We start from the raw sequence: 18,100 nt of genomic DNA, 5'->3' as shown, positions 1-18,100 counted from the left end.
TGGGCACCAATCAGAGACTCACACCAGTCACCATAAATGAGCCTAAAAGCAGGGGATTTTGGTGCTTTGAGAGCATGAAGCAGGCAGGTCTGGAAAGGTGGGAGCAGCTACTGCAGAGGCCCAGACAGCGCCTTTGTGCAGGTCAGAAAAGCCCCCTTCTCCCTCAGCTTCTCCATCCCTAAAGTGGGTGTGATAGGCCCGCCTCTGCGCTTGTGCCCTGATGGGCGACCTCTCAAAAGTCATCTGTGGGGACAGCGGGCAAAGTGCTGAACAGCAAGAATTTGGGGTCAGAGATTATTCCATCACTTTCTAGCCATGTGCTTCCATCTCTCTGAGCCTCACCCTTCTCACCTGCAAAGTGGAAATCTTCACGTTTTCAATTAATAGGTAAAAAAAAATTAACAGGTAAAATCAATGTGTGTAGCTGCTCGTAACCTCATCTGTCAGGTACTAAATGGCCTGATGCCCGGCGCTTGGGAAGCCCTCTGTCACTTTTGTTAACATTAAGATAGACTGGGGAGGGGAATTCCCTGGCGGTCCAGTGGTTAAGACTCCATGCTTCCACTGCAGGGGGCCGGCTTTGATCCCTCTTCTGGGAACTAAGATCCCACATGTCGCATGGTGTGGCCAAAAAAAAAAAAAAAGATAGCCTGGGGAACAGCAAGCGAGGCTGCTCGAGGCAGAGCCCCTGTGGCCGCCTGCCTTCCCTGCCTGGCCCAGCCTGGGGCCTAACGAGCCACCCCCTCTGTTTGCCTTGCTTTAGGAGAATTCCGACACCTTCCTCTTGGCTGTGGACACAGACTGGAAGGTAGGTCTCTGCTCAGCCTCCCCAGATGGGGACCAGCTGCTGGCTGGCCCCTCCCCCACCCAGCCTGTTTCAGAGGAGGGTCACAGCCCTTCCACGTGCCCCCAGCCTGAAGCCACAGGGACTGGGCACTTGGAAGCCTCCAGGACCACCCCCACTGCTCACAGTGGCTTTGCCTCCCCTCTGTCCCGTGGAGAAATGCCCCCTCTCTCCTTGAACAGGACAGGGAAAGGAGGAGAGGTCTGGGGGAGTGAGGATGCTGTCATCTGAATCAGCACTTTCCTCCTATGAAAGCCAGGTTGATGCTCCGAAATAGCTCCTGTTTCCATGGCAACAGTTGCTCCGGACAACCATGTCCTCTTTAGTTTGATGCCAGATTCCCTGTGAAACTGAAATCGTTCTTTGTTTTTATTTCTCTGCATGATGATTTCTGATTTTGCTCACTTGGCCAACCATTCCTCCCTTGTGAGTCCCATAGTGGCCGTTTATTTCCGGGTCTCAGAAAAGGCATGACAGCAGACACAATGGGAGCCTCACAGGGCTCCAGGGCCCCGCTGGCCATCATAACCTACTGAACAAAGTCAGACTTTTCTGGGACCTTCCTCCTGGCTGGCAGAAGCTAGACCCCAGGCCACCATCCAATTTGGGTCAGTCTCCCAGCCCCGTGACAGCCTCAGCCTTGTGGTCTGGACGCAGGGGTGACGTGGAAGGAGGGATGGCCTGCCGGCTCCTCTCCCAGGCGCACGGAGCTGCAGCCAGGATCTGAGGATCTGGATACGAACTGTGCTTTTGACCCTGGGTCACCCGTCCTTCAAGGACGCAAGCAGAGGCATCAGAGTGGCCCTTGTGCACATGCTCTGGTCTCCTGGGAGCACCAGCTCCAAACACAAAGGCCTCTGGAGCTCGAGAAGACAGGATGAGGCCTGGAGGAGTGGGGAACTAGAGGCCGGGGAGGTGTCCACAAGGTGGCCCAGGCCCAGCCAGAGTTCCCTTTGTCCTCCCTGCTCCAAATGAGGGCTGGAATGTGTGAACAAACAGACCCTCCTCCACAGGAGGGAGCTGCTGAAATAAAATCCAGAGCAATCAGCCCCTGCCCGACATTGAGTGGGACTCACTGGAGGCCAACGGTGCTGACTGCCAGCCCCCAAAACACACGCACCCTGGGAGGCAGATTGGAGGGTGAAATAGGTGATGAGAATCCTGGGGTCCTCTGCACCCATCTGCTGGGCCCAGACTAGGGTGGTCACCCCATGTGTGTGGGACCTTGGTTCTCAAGATCCTTTGCTTGGTAAAGTGCAGCATGTGTTAAAAGGTACCTTACTGTCTACTCTGGGTACACCACACAGCGGCTGCTTTTTCTTTTAATTGTTTTTTTAGTAAAGCAGCTGCCAGGATGGCCCTTGCCTGGGCCAAGGCCTGGCAGGGATTTTATCCTGTTCAGTCCCTTGCCTCAGTGGGCCCAGCCAGTGGGGGAGGCAGAAGGACAAACTAGAACTAGGAAGACCTGGGTCCAGGTCCTGGCCCTGCCACCTGACCTCCAGTACAGGTCACTACCTCATTTGTGGAGTGAGGCAGGCAGCTCAGCCCTCCCCGGGTGTTTGTAGGGTCGGGGTTGGTGGCCTTGGGCTGGGCACTCAGACCCTGGGCTGTGACTAGTGGCCACTAGAGCCAGACTGCCTGCGTGTGGTTCCTGGCTCTGTACCCACACTGGCTGTGTGATGTTGGGCAGGTTACAGAACCTCTCTGTGCTTCATTTTCCTTGTTTGTAAAGTGGGTGTTCAGAGGATAAAATAAAGTAACATGTGCAAAACATTTGGATGGAGTATGGCATGTGGGAGATATGGTACTAAGCATTTACTACTCTTAATGTGACCTCAGGCCCAGGGTGCTGAGCTCCACTGCTTACTAGCTGAGTGGGAGAATTTACTTTTCTGTGCTTCAGCTTCTTCATCCTTTCTCATAGGTTTGTGAGGATTATGTGTTACTCTTGCTCCTTAAGGCTACCTGTGCAAGCAGCTACACTGCTTTTCTACCATTTACAGAGGTGGAGGCTCAGAGTTGTTGACTGACTTGCCTGAGGTCACACAGCAAAGACTAGCAGGGTTTGGCTAGCAGGACCTGAGCCTGCCTTATTCAGCCACAACTGTACAACCTCCAGGGAGGAGGCTAACAGGTTGGAGAGACACACAGATTATCCCATTTCTCCCCTGGGCAGGCCTGGGAGAGGCCTACATATAGGCCTGCATATAGGCCACTACATGTAGTGATGTATGAGGCTTTTCTTCATCCTAGCAGCTCTGTGAGGAAGGCACAATTCCTATTTGACAGTTGAGACTAAGGCACAGAGGAGTTTAAAAATCTTGTCCAAGGTCACCCAGCTAGTGGGTGGGGAAGCTGGAATTTAAACTCAGGTCTGTGGATTTGAAACCACTGAGCTGAGCAGAATTGGGAGGTCGTGGCTTGGGGTGGGCAGTGTCTGAGATCTCCCAGGTCCAAGGGTGGGAAAGGCTACTCAGAGGTTCAGGTGGGCATAAGGTTGGATGGGGACCATGAAGGGGCAGGGTTTTAGTGGCAGAAAGGGTGGGAGGCCACCCCACCCTGCCCCTCTTCCAGAAGCATATGGGAGGATTTTGTGGGCACGTCTGCAGACAGGGCTGTGCTTTTGCACACCACCTCAATTGCGAGAGCCTCTTGCTGTGCCCAAGTGGCTGCAGGGAACAGGGAACATGGACAGAACAGGAGGGGCTGGGGGATAGCCCATTCCACACCCCAGCTGCCCTGGGAGACCACAGGCCCCCAGCACTCTGCACTAGGCCCGCAGTGCGAGAGGTCAGAGAGGGGCAAGGGAAGTTATTGATGCCCCCCAGGCAGAGGACATGGTCAGGAATAGCATACGTGGCAGGTGCTGACCAGGTCACTAGGCACCCAGAGATGGGGAGGTGACCACCTTCCCCCAGGGCAGCCAGCCAGCATGCAGGGCTGTCGGCACAGGCTGGGACGAGTGGCGTGTTCCCTCACCAAAGAGACAGAATGGGGGCACAGGGGCCCACTCCCCTCCCTCTCTCTGTTGCTCTTGCTTCTCTCAGCCCTTGGGCTCCCTCCTCTGCTCCCCTCCCTGGCCTACTTCCTCTCCTCCTCTGCTCTCCTTTCCCTGCCCCTTCTAATCTCTTTACTCTGCCTGCATGTCTCTGGCCAGCTCCTCCCCCAAATCTTGAGCCACGTGACCTCCAGCACCTGTCCTGCTGCTCAGGACGGCGGGAGGCGGGAGGCGGCTCAAGCATCCTGCTCCCCAGAGACTCGAGAGCCAAGCCCCAGGCTGGGTGGCCCCAGGAAAGAGGGCTGGGTGTGTCTGCGGCAGGTGGGCATGCCCACATGGACAAGCTGCCTCCCGTCCCTCCTCCCGTCTCTAGTGGCCTCCAGCCCCTTTTGCAGGGTGGGGGTGGGGGAGGGCAGAGCTGGTGTGTGCCCACCATCTTCCTGGTCCTGCAATCTGCCCAGGCCCCCTGGCCCCAGAACCCCCATTTCCCCAGCATGAGCAGGCGCTGGGTATACATGTGGGCAAAGTGGGGGCTGCCCAAGGGGAGACCCTGGGGGTGGAGAAGGAGCAGTCCCCTGGAGTAGGGTCATGACCCAGGTTGCCCCAGGCAGCAGTGACTCCCCGTATCCCCTCAAGGTTAAGGGATCCAGGCCTTTCTGACGTGGAGGCTGGGCTTGGGGCGCTCTCGGGCCCTCCCTGCTCCCAGGGTACGGGTCAAGGGCTCTGCTGTCTAGGGCATGCCTGTGTGGTCCACCCTGCCCTGCTTCGGTGTGCGCGTCTTTGAGAGCCTCCTGTGTGCCTGTCACAGGGCACACCTGTACACGTGGCCTCTTGTCTTCCTAGGGCCCGTGTGCGGCTGCTGCTGTGAGCCTCTGTGCTGGGGGTGGGCCGGATGCCGGGGCTGGGGACCATCAAGACTGATGGCCTGCTGGGGGTGGGAGGAGTAGGAGATGGGGTGAGTGAGAACCTTGGAAGCCAATCAGAGCCAAGTTTGTCTCCTGAAAGCCAATCTGGGAGCAGGGGCTCCGGGTGAGCGAGTGGCTGCTCAGAAACCCCGCAGGGAGGAGGGGCCAGCCCAGGGCCCCACCCCCCCGCCACCCCCTGGCTCTATATATAAATGGCCCGGGAGCTGTGCCCCGTCATAGAGCCGCTGGTCTCCTACTTGCGATCCCCCTCCCTCTGGACTCTGGTGACTCAGGCCTTTGTTTGCCCTTCCTAGTCGAGGCGGGTCGCCTCCCTCAGCAAGATGCCGGAGTGCTGGGATGGGGTGAGTGCGGAGTCTGGCGGGGGCGGGGAGGGAGGGGATCCCTCTGCCTCTGTCTGGTGGTGGTTCTGCCTTCAGTCGCCTCACCTTGGGGTCACTGAGCAAGGCCAGCAGGTTCCAGGCACCCTGGTCTGCTGCAGCGGTTGTGGGTAGCTGCTGGTCAGGGTCCACAGGGGAAGGCGGGGAAGGCTGAATCTCTGCACAAACTGGAACGGGCTGTGACTTGTTTGTAAGCCTGTATGGATCGGTGTGTAGGCATGTGTATATCCCACTGACGGTGTGCCCTCCGCCTGGCATGTGCCCACCTGGCTCTGCCTGGCGCCTGTGACCACCTCAGCCTTGTGGAAGCTGTTCCCTGCGTGTCTGTGCCTACAGACACCTCCTGACCCTGCGCGGGTTGTCTTGGTTGTTTGGGGGACTGCAGGGTGCTAGTCAGGCAGAAGTAGGGAAGTCTGGGTTATGGTGTTAACTGGTCCGTCAGGCTGGGGTCCCTGCAGGGAGAAGGGGGTCGCTGCGCCTTATTTTCTGGGTGTAGGAAGGCAATGCTGGAGGGATGAACCTGCAGGGATAGGGGCCCCGGGGGGACCAGGGTGCCTCCTTCTGCCTGGGGGCAGCAGGTGCCCAGGCTCGGTGCTGTTCTAACTCCAGGAGGGAGAGGCAGGGGCACACATACCCCTCTACCCCGTAGCCTGCCCTGCCTGCCCTGCCGGGTCCGGAGGCCATGGGGCCGACCTCTACCCAGGCAACGACGTCAGCGCCTACCCGCCGCTGCAGACCCGGTCCTTGAATTATTGATGCGGTTGATGGGAAGAATCCAAGCAGCCCTGCGCGCGCTCAGAAGCCCCCCCCCCGCCCCCCGCAGCGCTCAAGGTCACGGATTAGGGGAGCCGGACAGGCAGAGAGAGAGGACATTAGAGCCCCCTCCCTTGCTGCCGCAGTGCCTCGCGCTGGCGCCCACCTGGAGGCGGGGACGGGCTCTGACGTCACCAAGAGCCAATGAGAGCCCTCGGCCCTGGGGATGGGGGACTCAAAGCGCGTCTGGCTGCGGCCTTTGGGGCGCCCCTCTTGGGGACCTTTGGCCTCTATCAGGATTACCTGGATCTGAACTCCTGGGTCGAGAGGGTGCAGGGAGGTCGGTGGAGGGTTCAGCCAAGGTCAATGGGCAACCGGGCTGGTGCTCCCGATGGCCTGTCCAGGCCCAGCCCAGCCCAGCCCATCCCTGGGGGCCTGAGCCTTAGTGGTGCAAGCACTGCGACTTAGTCCCGCTGCCCCTGGTGGGGCATGGGGACCTGGGCGGCCACACCGGGACTGGGAGGGGCAGACACTGCCCTCACACACACACCCACGGGGCGGTGGAGATCTGGGAGGACCACGCCCTGGGCCCTGACTTGTGCTCTGCTGGCTAGAGCTGACCCCGCTCCGAGAACTATGCCGCAGGAAGCGCACTGCAGCTCTTGTGCTGTGGACGCCCTCTCCTGCCCCCAGCCCACCCTCCATAACACCGTGTGCCCCTCCTGCCCCATCCCACCTTCCTTAGCACTGTGCACTCTTCCTGCCCCAGGCCCTGCCCTCCAGAGCCAACAGAGCATGGGGGGTGGGGATGAGGCAGGGCCCCCCAGCAGGGACACGCACCCTGTGGAGAGGCTGCTTGCTCAGAAGTCTCTTGCATGGAGCTTGATGTCTTCCTCAGAAAAAAGCAGCCTGAGGCTGGCACCTGGCAAGGTCCCCCTCTGCCTTCTCGGAACTTGGCCTTGGGCAAGTCAGTTCTTTCCTAGCCTCAGTTTCCTCCTCCTCTGTGAGGATAAATAAGAAGATACATGAAAAACGTCTGGTCAGTGGTCAGTGAGCAGCAAGTGTTCCTTGTTTTGATAGCCCTGAGGGAGGACAGGCCTGGGCTGTGGGGAGCCTGTGGCGGGCTCGGGCCTGCCTGGAGGACTCCCAGAAGTGTGGCTCCCGGGGTGCAGCCTCGAGCCACAGGGTTGGCACTGCCTTGTCTCTCCCCACTGGAGACAGGCCTCGACAGTGGTCCTCTGAGCCCAGACCCAAGAAGGCCAGTCCCCAAGAAGATGTTCCCTGCCCGAGTCTCCACTTTCCTGTCGGAGGCAAGAACTTAGGTTGTCTCTGAATCTGAGCATCCTAGTGTCCTCCACTTAAAAGATGGGGAAAAGAGCTCCTTCTCTCTTGCATAACACCTGGCACACAGTAGGTGCTCAGTCACATCTGACTGTCCTTGACCCTAGCCCCACCTCCAACTCCCTGGGGCCACCCCCCTGTAGTTCCCAGGACTCCCCCTGGTGCCAGCAGGGCTGTTTATTCAGCTTTGACAGACCCTCTTGGAGCCTCCCCATGAGTGGCCGAGAGGGAATAGTTTGCAGAAGGACCAGCCAGCAGGGCGCCTCCCCAGGGCTTAGAGATGCCCACCCATGGCAGCCCCCTTTCTGGGCCCCTTTCCAAGTGCCAAACGCTCGGCAGATATCAGCTTGTTTAGTTCTCACAGGTCCTGATGAGGTGGCTTAGGCAGCGGTGGCTGAGGCACAGAGAAGTGCATGCCCTGCTCAGAGTTACACAGTAGGGGCCGGAGCGGGTCTTGAACCTGCAGCATCCAGCTCTTGCTTCCTGGAGAACTGACGACCCTGAGCAGCGAAAGCAAAGGCGTGAACACAAGAGGACCTCAGAGTGGCCGCTGCAGAAGGCCTTTGGGGAGGGGGTGGGAGTCTAGCCTGAGGGAGGCCTTGGGGATCACGGAGAGGCAGGAGCAAGAGCCTGGAGGTGGAACCAGGGGCAGGTGTCGGGGTGGGAGGCTGGGCTGGCTAGCAAGGGGTCTTTGCCGTGGATTCTAGGTGAGCTGTTGAGGCCAGTCCCCTTCAGGAGCTGCGGCCCTTTTGAAGGCTTCTGAGTCAAGGGGGAACATGGTGGGGGCGGGACTCAGTGGGGATGGCAGAGCTGTCCCGGAGGGGCTGCAATGAGATGGGGAAAATGGGCTTCACTGGACCCTGGAGGCCTGAGTGCAGCAGGGCCTGAGCCTGGGCCTGGGCAGTGGCAGCTCGTCCCACTGGCTGGCTTGCAGAGGAGATCAGAACTTTCACATGCAGACCAGTTCACGCTGCCCCTGTGCTAAACGGCCTTGGGAAGGGGTGCTCCCTCTGGTCTGTCCTCTCTGGGGGTGGTGAGAAGGGGATGCCCCACCCTATGGGGGTGGAAGTCCCGCCAGAGGCCCAGCAGCCCCCAGGCTGCCCCACAGCATCATTTCCCGAAAGAGCCAGGTCTGGGGGCTGCCCGGAGTGTCCAGCGCTGTCTCTCCCCTCCAGGAGCACGACATCGAGACGCCTTACGGCCTTCTGCACGTGGTGATCCGGGGCTCCCCCAAGGGGAACCGCCCGGCCATCCTCACCTACCATGACGTGGGTCTCAACCGTAAGTGCGCCTCAGCGTCGTTTGGCCCTCCACTGCCTCGAATCTCCCGGAACAGTGAGCCCCCCCTCCCTCCCCACAGAGCCCCATAGATCCCCACTCACGCTTAGCTCTGTGCCCCTAGCCATTTGGGTCTCGGTTTCCCCGCTGAACCATGAGGCTGATCACCTCTGCCTCGACCTCCCTTTCAGCATCCATGGGCCTCCCTGCCCGCCTCTCCTGGCTCAGCCACAGCTGAGAGCTTTGTCTTTGCAGACAAGCTGTGCTTCAATACCTTCTTCAACTTTGAGGACATGCAGGAGATCACCAAGCACTTCGTGGTGTGTCACGTGGATGCCCCCGGTCAGCAGGTGGGGGCCTCGCAGTTTCCTCAGGGGTAGGTACCCAGAGCGACCCACCCCCCAGCTTTCCCCAGCCCTGTACCCCCGGCTGCACTGGGCCTGACCTGGTGCTCTGCCTGCAGGTACCAGTTCCCCTCCATGGAGCAGCTAGCCGCCATGCTCCCCAGTGTGGTGCAGCACTTTGGGTGAGTCCTCGCCCAGCCCTGCCCTGCCCTGCCCCTGTGCTGGGGGCCAGGGGGCGCCCACCATCTCCGCAGAGCCAGCAGGCTCCAGCTGAGCGCTGAGGGCTATGGGTGGGTCTGCTGTGGATGGCAATCATGGGAAACCCCTAGAGTGACCAGCCATGCTCTCTATCAGGTTCAAGTACGTGATTGGCATTGGCGTGGGAGCCGGAGCCTACGTGCTGGCCAAGTTTGCAGTGAGTCTTTCCACCCGCCCCTGTAACTAATCCCAGGACTGGTCTCTCCCAGGGGCAACCCCACAGGAACTTTCCTTCCTGTCTTCCTTTCCTCCTCCCCCTACTTCCTCTTCACTTAGGAAAAGTCCTTTTTTCTTTTTTTCCTCCAAGGAAATTAACTTTAAAAAAAAAAACAAGGTTACTTTTTCTATACAATTCCTTAAAACACTATGAGCCATAAGTTGCTTCAACCATTATCCAAAACCAAACTTTCTCTTCGCAACAAACTATACAACTAATTACTCCAGCCACTAAATAAGGATTATCCTAATCACTCATTCACTAATTAGGGTAATACTTAAACATGAATCATTTTTTAATCTAAAATTACACTTATGATAAGTTTTCGAGGTTTAAAGAAAGTCAGGTTTCAGAAACATCATGTCGGGTAGGAGCTCACAAGCTTTCCATCTCTAAAAGCAAAAACTTAATTTTTAGGATTCAAAGTATTTCTTTCTTCAAAAAAAAAAACAAAAACAAAAAAACTGACTAAGAATTTTCAACTCCAATTTCCACTGCAGTACTTAACCACTTTGTTAACTGTCAACTATTCCCAGCCGCCCCCAGACAACCTTGATGTGACCTCAGTATTGTATATATATCACCATTTTCCCCTAACACAGGCAGACAGTCGAACAGAAAACTCGAATCTCTTTTACAATGTCTAACACAAAACAGGCTTTGGAAAGGTCAGTTTCTTAATATCACTAGGGTTTTTTCTATGAAAGCAAAGAAACAAAATATTTCATTGAAGATGTTTAATCCTTAGTGTTGCAATAGTAGCCTCTTCAAAGGTATATTAAAGGGGCTGAAAAACAGTGAAATAGGCATAGATAGATTCCAAATAAAAGGGTTTTGAAAGGTTCCAGTTGGGGAGGAGGATGGGCAGGGGCCCCCAGGCAAGTTCCCAGCTGAAGGCACTTGGTTATCAGTGGTACCTTGAAGCCCTTACAGAGCGTGGCCTTCTCTTCAGATCCTAGCAACCGCCTGTGAGACGGGCAGGGCCAGAATTTTACAGTCCGTTTTCCAGGTGGGAAGACTAGGCTCCCTGCCCCGCCCCCCAAGCCCTGTCTCCCTGTCCCGGCAGCTCATCTTCCCCGACCTGGTGGAGGGGCTGGTGCTGATAAACATCGACCCCAACGGCAAAGGCTGGATCGACTGGGCGGCCACTAAGGTGAGCGCGGTCCGCCTGGAAGGGGTGGGGCGGGGCGGGGCGTCGCGGTGCTCACACTGGCTCCGCCTCGGCCCGCAGCTCTCCAGCCTGACCAGCACTTTACCCGACACGGTGCTCTCCCACCTCTTCAGGCAGGTAAGGGGGCGGAGCCGTCCTCACGCAGGAGCCGGAGCGGCGGGTTGGGACTCTCCCGAGGGCCTGGTTCTGCCCCCCCTCCCGGCCGGGCAGGAGGAAGAGGGTGGCGGGGTGATGGGGCATCAGACATGCCTCACCCCTACCCCGGGATCAGCCGCGAGACTGCAGCACCCGAGACGGACTGGGGAGACGGATGGGGCGGGGTCCCCTCCCCTCCCAAGGCCGTGGGCTCCCCCCCCACATCCTTCCCCTCCCCCCACACACCCTTCCCCCTTCCCCCCTCCCTCCCCACCTCTGGGGCTGGGGCAGGGGCCGCTCTGGCCAGAGATGCCCCCCTCTGAGCCAATCCCGGTCTGTGGCTCCACACTGCCCTGTCGCGCGTGCGCTCATCCCCCATCCCCGGGGCCCAGGAGGAGTTGGTGAGCAACACAGAGTTGGTGCAGAGCTACCGGCAGCAGATCGGGAATGTGGTGAACCAGGCCAACCTGCAGCTCTTCTGGAACATGTACAACAGGTATGGGCGGCTCGGGTCCCAGCTGGCGGCACCAGGACGGGAGCGCTCACGCAGTTGGGGGACCCCCCCCCTCCCCAGTACAGCTGCCCACGGCTGGCAACACACTCTCCCAGTTTGTAGATGAGTGGACCGATGAGCCTCCGAGAGGGGTGACCTCTTGCCCAGGATCACACCCCGCGAGGGGCAGAGGGGGGGCAGAGCTCTTCCATTCCTCCCCCTCCCTTGGGCGTTGCCAGTGGGAGCAGTGGGGGATGTGGGCGCCACCTGCTGCCCCCACTGCCCTGAGCCTCAGTGCTGACATCCATAAGTTGAGAGAAGGTTGGATTAAGTGCTCCTTGGAGCCCCTTAGGGGTTGCCCTGCAGGGGAGTGGCCGGGGCCCCCGCTGGCCTGCCCCTCCTTCTCTTTCTCCTACAAATATTTATTGAACGCCTGCTGTGTGGTGGAGAAACACTGGAGAAGGAGGGAAGCCCTGGCCTGCCTGCCTGCCTGTAAGGCATGGGACTCCCAGCACAGGTGGTGGTGCACAGCCCGTGATGAGAGCCAAATGTGAGGGCCCACCTGGCATGACTTGGGGGGGGTCCCGGAAGAAGTCACGTGAGGGGAGCCCTCAGGCCCCTACTTGTGCAGAACAGGTCTCTGTCTCCCCATTTTACCAATGGCATGTGTGAGGCTTTGTCTCACCGTTGAGATACTAGAGCATAAGCCCCAAATCTGGGGCCAGCCCAGCACCTCCAGGGATGTTGGGCCATAATTGCTGTGTGGAGGGATGGGGTTGAAATACAGCAGTATCAGGCTTGGGGACATTCCCCAAAGCCCCGCCCCGGGATGCAGTCCTGGGATGCCCACCTCCGCCTTTCCCTGCAGCCGCAGAGACCTGGACATTAACCGGCCTGGAACAGTGCCCAACGCCAAGACGCTCCGGTGAGTGCCCTGCCCCCTCCAGCCTGCCAGGCCTTTGTAACCCCCTCTCCGGTGCCTAGGCCAGACAGCCCTTCTCCTCTGTGTCTGCAGCTGCCCTGTGATGCTGGTAGTCGGGGATAACGCACCTGCCGAGGAGGGGGTGGTGAGTGAGGGATTGTGCCCTGGTGCCAGTGGGTGGCAGGGGCAAAGGGGTCACTGGCTCCTGGCCAATGGGGCCAATTCCTGACCCTGCCCCGGGAAGCCTCGGGGGGGACGCCGGATGGTGGGCTTCTCATCCCACTTCCCCACCATCTCGCCAGGTACCAGTGCCTGAGACAGCCCCCATCCTTCAAGTGAGGGAGGCCTGGAGACAGGAGGGGCCTGGGGCCAGGACCGGGCCACCTGATTGCCCCACCCTACCCCTCCCTGCAGCACGGCAGCCCCTCCACACTCTCCACCCATTTTAGGCCCAGAGACTAAGATCTCTCTTTTCTCTAAAATTGGATTTACTTGTTATGAAATAAGCAATTCACGAGCACAGCAATGGTCCCTCTTTGACCATCGCATGCATCCATTATGTTTGGGGATCACGTGTCACCTCTCCTGTTAGAACTCTGAGGGCAGGCAGCCCGGGGTGTTTCATGTCCCCCCAGAGGGTCAGGGGTCCAGCAATGCCCAGAGAAGCCCCCAGTGTGCACCCAAAGTACGACACCCTCCATGTGCCTGGGGGCTTCGGGGAGCAGGGCTGTGGGCTGCGCCTGCCATCTCGACCCAGGCAGGGTCAGGGCTTCAGAGTCTCCTGCTGACCCTCGGCCCTCCCTCACCTCTGACGCTCGACTTCTGGGGTGCCTTGCGCTTTCCTAGCCTCCCCCGCCAAGGTGGCCCTGGCTCGCTGTGAGGCCGCTGCCCAGCCCCTGCCCCCAGCCCAGCAGCAGTTGTGAGTGCAGTAGAGGGTCTCAGGCCCTCAGGGGGCTGCTTCCTGATCCCCAGGGCCTTGGCCTTGCCAAGGTGCCTGTGTCTGCCCCCTGCACTCCCTCCCTCACCTGTAGAGCCTCGCAACTCTGGGGATAGACCCTCCCTTAGCATCTGGGGCAGGGGGACGCCTGATAGCCCTCGGGCGCCTCACTCTGTTGAAGCCTGTTCCTTGTCCCCAGGTTGAGTGCAACTCCAAACTGGATCCAACCACCACGACCTTCCTGAAGGTGAGGCCCTCCTCCCCACCCTGGGCCCAGCCACAGGGAGGGGCCTGCCTGGGGTCCCAGCCAAGGTGGGAGCAGAGCAGGACGGTGTGTCTGGTCAGGGGAGCCTGTCCGGGTGTGCCAGGGACAGGCAGGGTGTGGTGTGAGGGGGCCCCTGCTCAGCTCACCCCCCTCTCTCCCCTGCAGATGGCAGATTCCGGGGGGCTCCCCCAGGTCACACAGGTGAGACTCTTGGCCCTCTCTCCGTCCCTTACCTGGCCAGGGGTTGGGGAAGCCTCCCCTCCCCCTGAATCCCAGGCAGGCAAACAAAGCATGTACCTGTCCCTCGCCCTGCAGCCCGGGAAGCTGACTGAAGCCTTCAAGTACTTCCTGCAAGGCATGGGCTACAGTAAGTATACCTCCACCCACCCTGCCCTAGAGACTGGGGGGCAGGCAGCAAGTTGGGGCTGACGCTGTGCCTGGGGGCCTCTAGGGCATCTCCACCTAGGTTGTAATTTGATTGTCCCAGGCCAGGCCCTGCCCTTGGGGAGGCTTTGGGGCACTGTTCTCCTGACAGGGCTGGGCCTTTTGGGGTGGGGGACTCTTCTCCCAGCTCTGGGGAGCAGGGCCCGGGGCTGAGTCCTGCCGGGGAAGCCTGCCTAGGGGTGAGTCACCCACCCCACCCAGCGCCTGCTGGGCCTACAGCACCTGAGAAGGCCGGATGGTACCAGGGGCATCAGAGGAGTGGACTTGGAGTCTGGGGGCTGGGGAAGGCACGTGAGGCCATCTGGGTGTTAGGAGAGCTGAAGGCAGCCAAACTGGGGGTGGCATATCTGAAGACCCCGAGGAAAGAGGGGTGGAACTGGCTCCCTGCCCGCTCCCGACTTCCCCTCGTGCGGGGGTGAGACACTGCTCGTGAGCGCCACCAGCGCACATGCCCCCTTGGTGACACACGTGCATCTCCTCAGTTCCTTCCATCTCCCCCTTGCACCTGGCTCTCCTCCTGGAAGCAAACTTCCTCTGCCCGAATTTTTCTTCGCCCCAGACCTCAGCCTCTGGAGCTTGGGCCTTCTGGGGAGGACAGGCCTGTGGGGGAAGGCTGGGGGGCCAGCCAGGAACAGACCTCCACCCCCCGCCCCCAGGGGACCGGGGCCCCCTGCCAGCCTGTCTATGGAGAAGTAGGGCAGCAAGAGGCCAAGACCCACAGTGAGACCCAGCAGGGGCTCTGAGGCTGGGCGCTGAGCCCAGGAAGTGCCTGGCGGACACTGCTGGGACGGGTGGGTGAGCGGTACTTGTCACGGGGCTGGGACCACGGGGCTGGTCCACTGGGACCCTGGTGGACAAATACCACCAGGCAGCCCAAGAGCTGGGAAGGATTTGGGAGGTCATACGGGCCTCCCGCATTCTGTCCACGGGGAGAGTGAGCCCCAGCAGAATGGAGAGGGTGCTGGCACTAGGTTATAGGCCTTAAAGGCTTTGTGGGCGTGAGCCCCCAGTGCTGCAGCCCAGGCTGGAGAATCGGGGGGTGAGACGAGCACCCCACCCTGCTCTCCCGACTCCTAGGGCCAGACTGACATCAGTCAGTACTGTGGTTCCTTCTGTGGCCGCTGCTTCGGTGGGTGGGCGGGAGGGGGCTTCCTGAGGCTCTGGCCCTGCCCCCAGCCTGCTCTGTGCCTTCCTCTCCCCTCTGACCCATCTCGACGCCCTCATCTCGCCGGACCTCCTCTTCACCCGTGTTCTGTCTCCCCAACCCTGCCCCTCTGGCTCTGTCTTCTCTCTTAGTTGCATACTTGAAGGACCGAAGGCTGAGTGGAGGAGCAGGTAGCCCCGCACCCCCTCCCCTAATGCATGGACCGCCCCCCAGCTCCCCCCACCCCGCCACCCCAGGAGCCCCAGCTCCTTCCTCTGTGCAGTGCTGCAGCCAGGCCGCATCTTGCCATGGGAACTTCTTGTGTCCTGCTCTTCCGTGGGCTCTGTCCCATTTAGGGCTCCAGATTGGCTGGGTTTTAGATCAGCCTTGCTTCTAGGTTGCCATGGGCCCCGTGGCTTCCAGCACTCTGGCATTTGGAACCAGAACTTCTCAGAGGTGTCGGCCCTGGGGTCAGGGGCAAGCTATGCCTGGGCTGGACAGATGGCTAGTTGAGGTCAGGAAGGTAGAATTTGCTTCCTGCAAGTCTCGCTTGTAAAGCTCTGAATAAGGGCAGAAACAGGATTTAGGGCAGTCTGGGGCCATCACACCTTGCCCTTCTTTACAGAACTGGTCTCATTCCCCCTGCCCCATCATCCTCTTGAGGGAGGCAGAGTTGGAAATAATGTCCCATCCTTGCTCCAGCTTAAGGACACCCGGTCAGCTGCCAGCCCATTTTGGCCACAGCTCTGGCCAGCTCTTGTGAGGAGGGTCCTGCCGGCCTCCGTGGCCCTCCCGCCCCTTTGGCTCACTCCCTGTCGCTGGCGTTGCATGCCTGGGGCTTGACAGAGCAAGTGTAGAGCCCTGGCTTGGGATGAGCCTCCATGCCTTCGTCGGAAGAACCGGTCTCGCTGGCCGCTTTGCTTGCGTAAATCCTTCTCCCACCTGCCTGCGCCCGGCCCTGCCTGCTGGTCCTCACCCCCGGTGCCCTCTTTGTCTGCAGTGCCCTCGGCCAGCATGACCCGTCTCGCCCGCTCTCGAACCTCGTCCCTCACCAGCGCCAGCTCGGTGGACGGCAGCCGCCCGCAGGCCTGCACCCACTCAGACAGCAGTGAGGGGCTGGGCCAGGTCAACCACACCATGGAGGTGTCCTGTTGAAGCCCTTGGTCCCACGAAGATGCTCACCTGCCCCCCAACCTGCATCGACGTCCCACTGCCATCCTTGCGCAGCTCATTTCCCCTTTATTTTTGCGAGGGCGAAGGGGAGGAAATGGGGTTACTTTTCTTTTGTTTAAAAAGACGAGGGGATCCGTCCTAGATGCTGCAGTGGAACAGTCTCCAGATGGTTTGAGGGGCTCACTCCTCCCCTACCACCCTCCCCTCTCACCTCGTTAACTTGGCTGACTTAGACCCTCTCTTCCAGTTTTCCAAGGCCCAGGCACGGTCAGGGCAGGGTTCCAGGGAAGAAGGAGATTAGCTAAGGGAAGACTGTGAGTCCTTCTCTGGCCAGGATCCAGGATAATATGCTGGATTAAAGAAAGCATGGGTTGACCCCCTCAAGCAGGCAGGTTTGAAGGTGGGATGGGATTTTGAGACGGTAGGTGCTGGGACGGCAGGAACAGTGTCCAGCTCAGGCACTGGCATGAGAACCAGGAGACAGCAGCAGGGAGCACTCAGAGGCAGGAGCCCTGGAGCTCTGCAGGCCCCTTTCCCACCCCCGAGCCCCACCATCAAACACATCTGTTTCTGATTTTAGCACCCGTGACAATCATCTGAACAGTAGCCACAAGGGGGCGCTTCAACCAGACAGCAGTTTTCCTGGTGCTCTGTGGGTGGCCTTGGTGCTGTAGGGCCAGGCAGGTAGGGGCTGAAAGGGGTTTCTCTGCCCAAGGAAGACAGAACACAGAGGACCTTGAGGGCAGGAACCCCACAGACTGTCCCAGCCCACAGTCTGCCGCCTCCTGGCCCTGTCCCGTTTCTGAGCCAAGGCCCTGAGGCAGAAAGTCACCTGGTCCTCTGCCTCTAGGGAGCTGACTAGGGCTGAGGTTAAAGGCTGGGATAGCCTTTGAGTGTTGGGTACACCTCTGAGAACTTCGTGGTCACTGCCTTTGGAAGCCAGCAGGCAGTGGTGGCTCAGAGTTCCTATAGGGTTCCCCCAGAGACCCCCTTTTCACCCCTAGGTTCCACGGAGGACAACTTAATCAGCAGCAGCATGGCCAAGGCCACTGGAAACATTTCTAGGGAGAGTTCTAGTCAAGCTATGCCAATGTTTCACGTAGGCATCACTGAGAGAGTTCATTTGGAGAAAACTGGCCCAGGCTGGGGCTTGCTGGGTCCTGGGGTGGGAGGTAACGTTTCCTGAAATGAACAAGGGCCAGGCAGAGGAGAAAGGCTCCCCACACACCCCAGCCCCTTCCAGCCAGCTGAAGCCCAGGGCTGTGCCATATACTTCCTGTTCATCCACCTTACTGGGTAGAATCTCCTGACCTAGGAACCAGAAGCCATTTGTCTCTGAGCCTAAATCAGTTGTCACAAGCCCTCAAATGAGTAAAAAAGAGAAGAGGGGAGAGCAATGAAAAATGCAGGGCTGTGGAGGGTGGGTGGGTGTGTGTGGGGCTGAGGGGACACCTGCATCCACATTTCCTTGGCACACATCACCCCCTTCTGTCATCTTAAGCCATTATAGAGCCCAGTGGAGTGTCTGTTAGTTCTATTCACTCACGTGCTTCCTTTGAATATAGAATGTGACTGACTGAAAAGCTGGTAGAATTAATCCCTTTTACTGTAGATAGCGCTGTGAATCTTGGATTTTTTTTTCCGTGTTCTTTCAGATGAGATCTATAAATATCTATACATTATATATATATATGTATATTGGGTACTCCGGCGTGTGGCTTTCCATCGGAGGTTGTGTCTTCTTTGGTCAAAGTGAACTATTAATGGAATTTGTTATTTTCTTCTCTGTACAAAGTGAAGAGCCTACTTTTGTGTATTCTGGTGCCTGATGTCATGAGACTTTGAGATGACAAAATGTAAAACAAAAACCCTTGTCAACGTAGAAAGAGTTAACTGTGCTGAAAAACTAATAAAGAAACTAAGAAGAATTTGAGTATGGTGATGCCATGCCCATCATGAGAAGCTTTGGAAGAGACAGAATGTTTAAGCTGGTGAGGCTGGTGCTTCTCGGGTTTAGGTGGGGTTGACCGTTCAGAGTGAAGACAGGCATTTCCATCTATCTCTGTATTTCCATATCTTG

General features: G+C 58.7%; 1 protein-coding gene across 9 annotated transcripts in view; it reads left to right on the top strand.

Moving 5' to 3' along the window:
* Positions 1–17,942, top strand: part of NDRG4 (NDRG family member 4) — a 105,612-nt gene extending 87,670 nt beyond the window's left edge. For 4 of the 9 annotated variants that reach the window (XM_029205116.1, XM_029205127.1, XM_029205107.1 and 1 more), the window contains exons 3-17: positions 764–808; positions 5,062–5,109; positions 8,415–8,520; positions 8,773–8,893; positions 8,981–9,043; positions 9,216–9,276; positions 10,403–10,489; positions 10,568–10,624; positions 11,035–11,138; positions 12,004–12,060; positions 12,151–12,202; positions 13,194–13,241; positions 13,425–13,460; positions 13,575–13,626; positions 15,848–17,942. In XM_029205116.1, the coding sequence (XP_029060949.1) occupies positions 764–808; positions 5,062–5,109; positions 8,415–8,520; positions 8,773–8,893; positions 8,981–9,043; positions 9,216–9,276; positions 10,403–10,489; positions 10,568–10,624; positions 11,035–11,138; positions 12,004–12,060; positions 12,151–12,202; positions 13,194–13,241; positions 13,425–13,460; positions 13,575–13,626; positions 15,848–16,002 (1,092 nt within the window). In that variant the 3' untranslated portion in view covers positions 16,003–17,942. The remainder of the gene's footprint in view (positions 1–763; positions 809–5,061; positions 5,110–8,414; positions 8,521–8,772; positions 8,894–8,980; positions 9,044–9,215; positions 9,277–10,402; positions 10,490–10,567; positions 10,625–11,034; positions 11,139–12,003; positions 12,061–12,150; positions 12,203–13,193; positions 13,242–13,424; positions 13,461–13,574; positions 13,627–15,847) is intronic. The other 5 variants (XM_029205155.1, XM_029205145.1, XM_029205098.1 and 2 more) reach the window with 2 other exon arrangements.
* The last annotated feature ends 158 nt before the right edge of the window (positions 17,943–18,100 follow it).

Source organism: Monodon monoceros, unplaced genomic scaffold (genome assembly GCF_005190385.1).
Source record: "Monodon monoceros isolate NGI ecotype Baffin Bay Population unplaced genomic scaffold, NGI_Narwhal_1 Super_Scaffold_10, whole genome shotgun sequence".
In the NCBI taxonomy this organism is placed as follows: domain Eukaryota; kingdom Metazoa; phylum Chordata; class Mammalia; order Artiodactyla; family Monodontidae; genus Monodon; species Monodon monoceros.
This window is presented reverse-complemented; position numbering and strand designations above follow the sequence as displayed.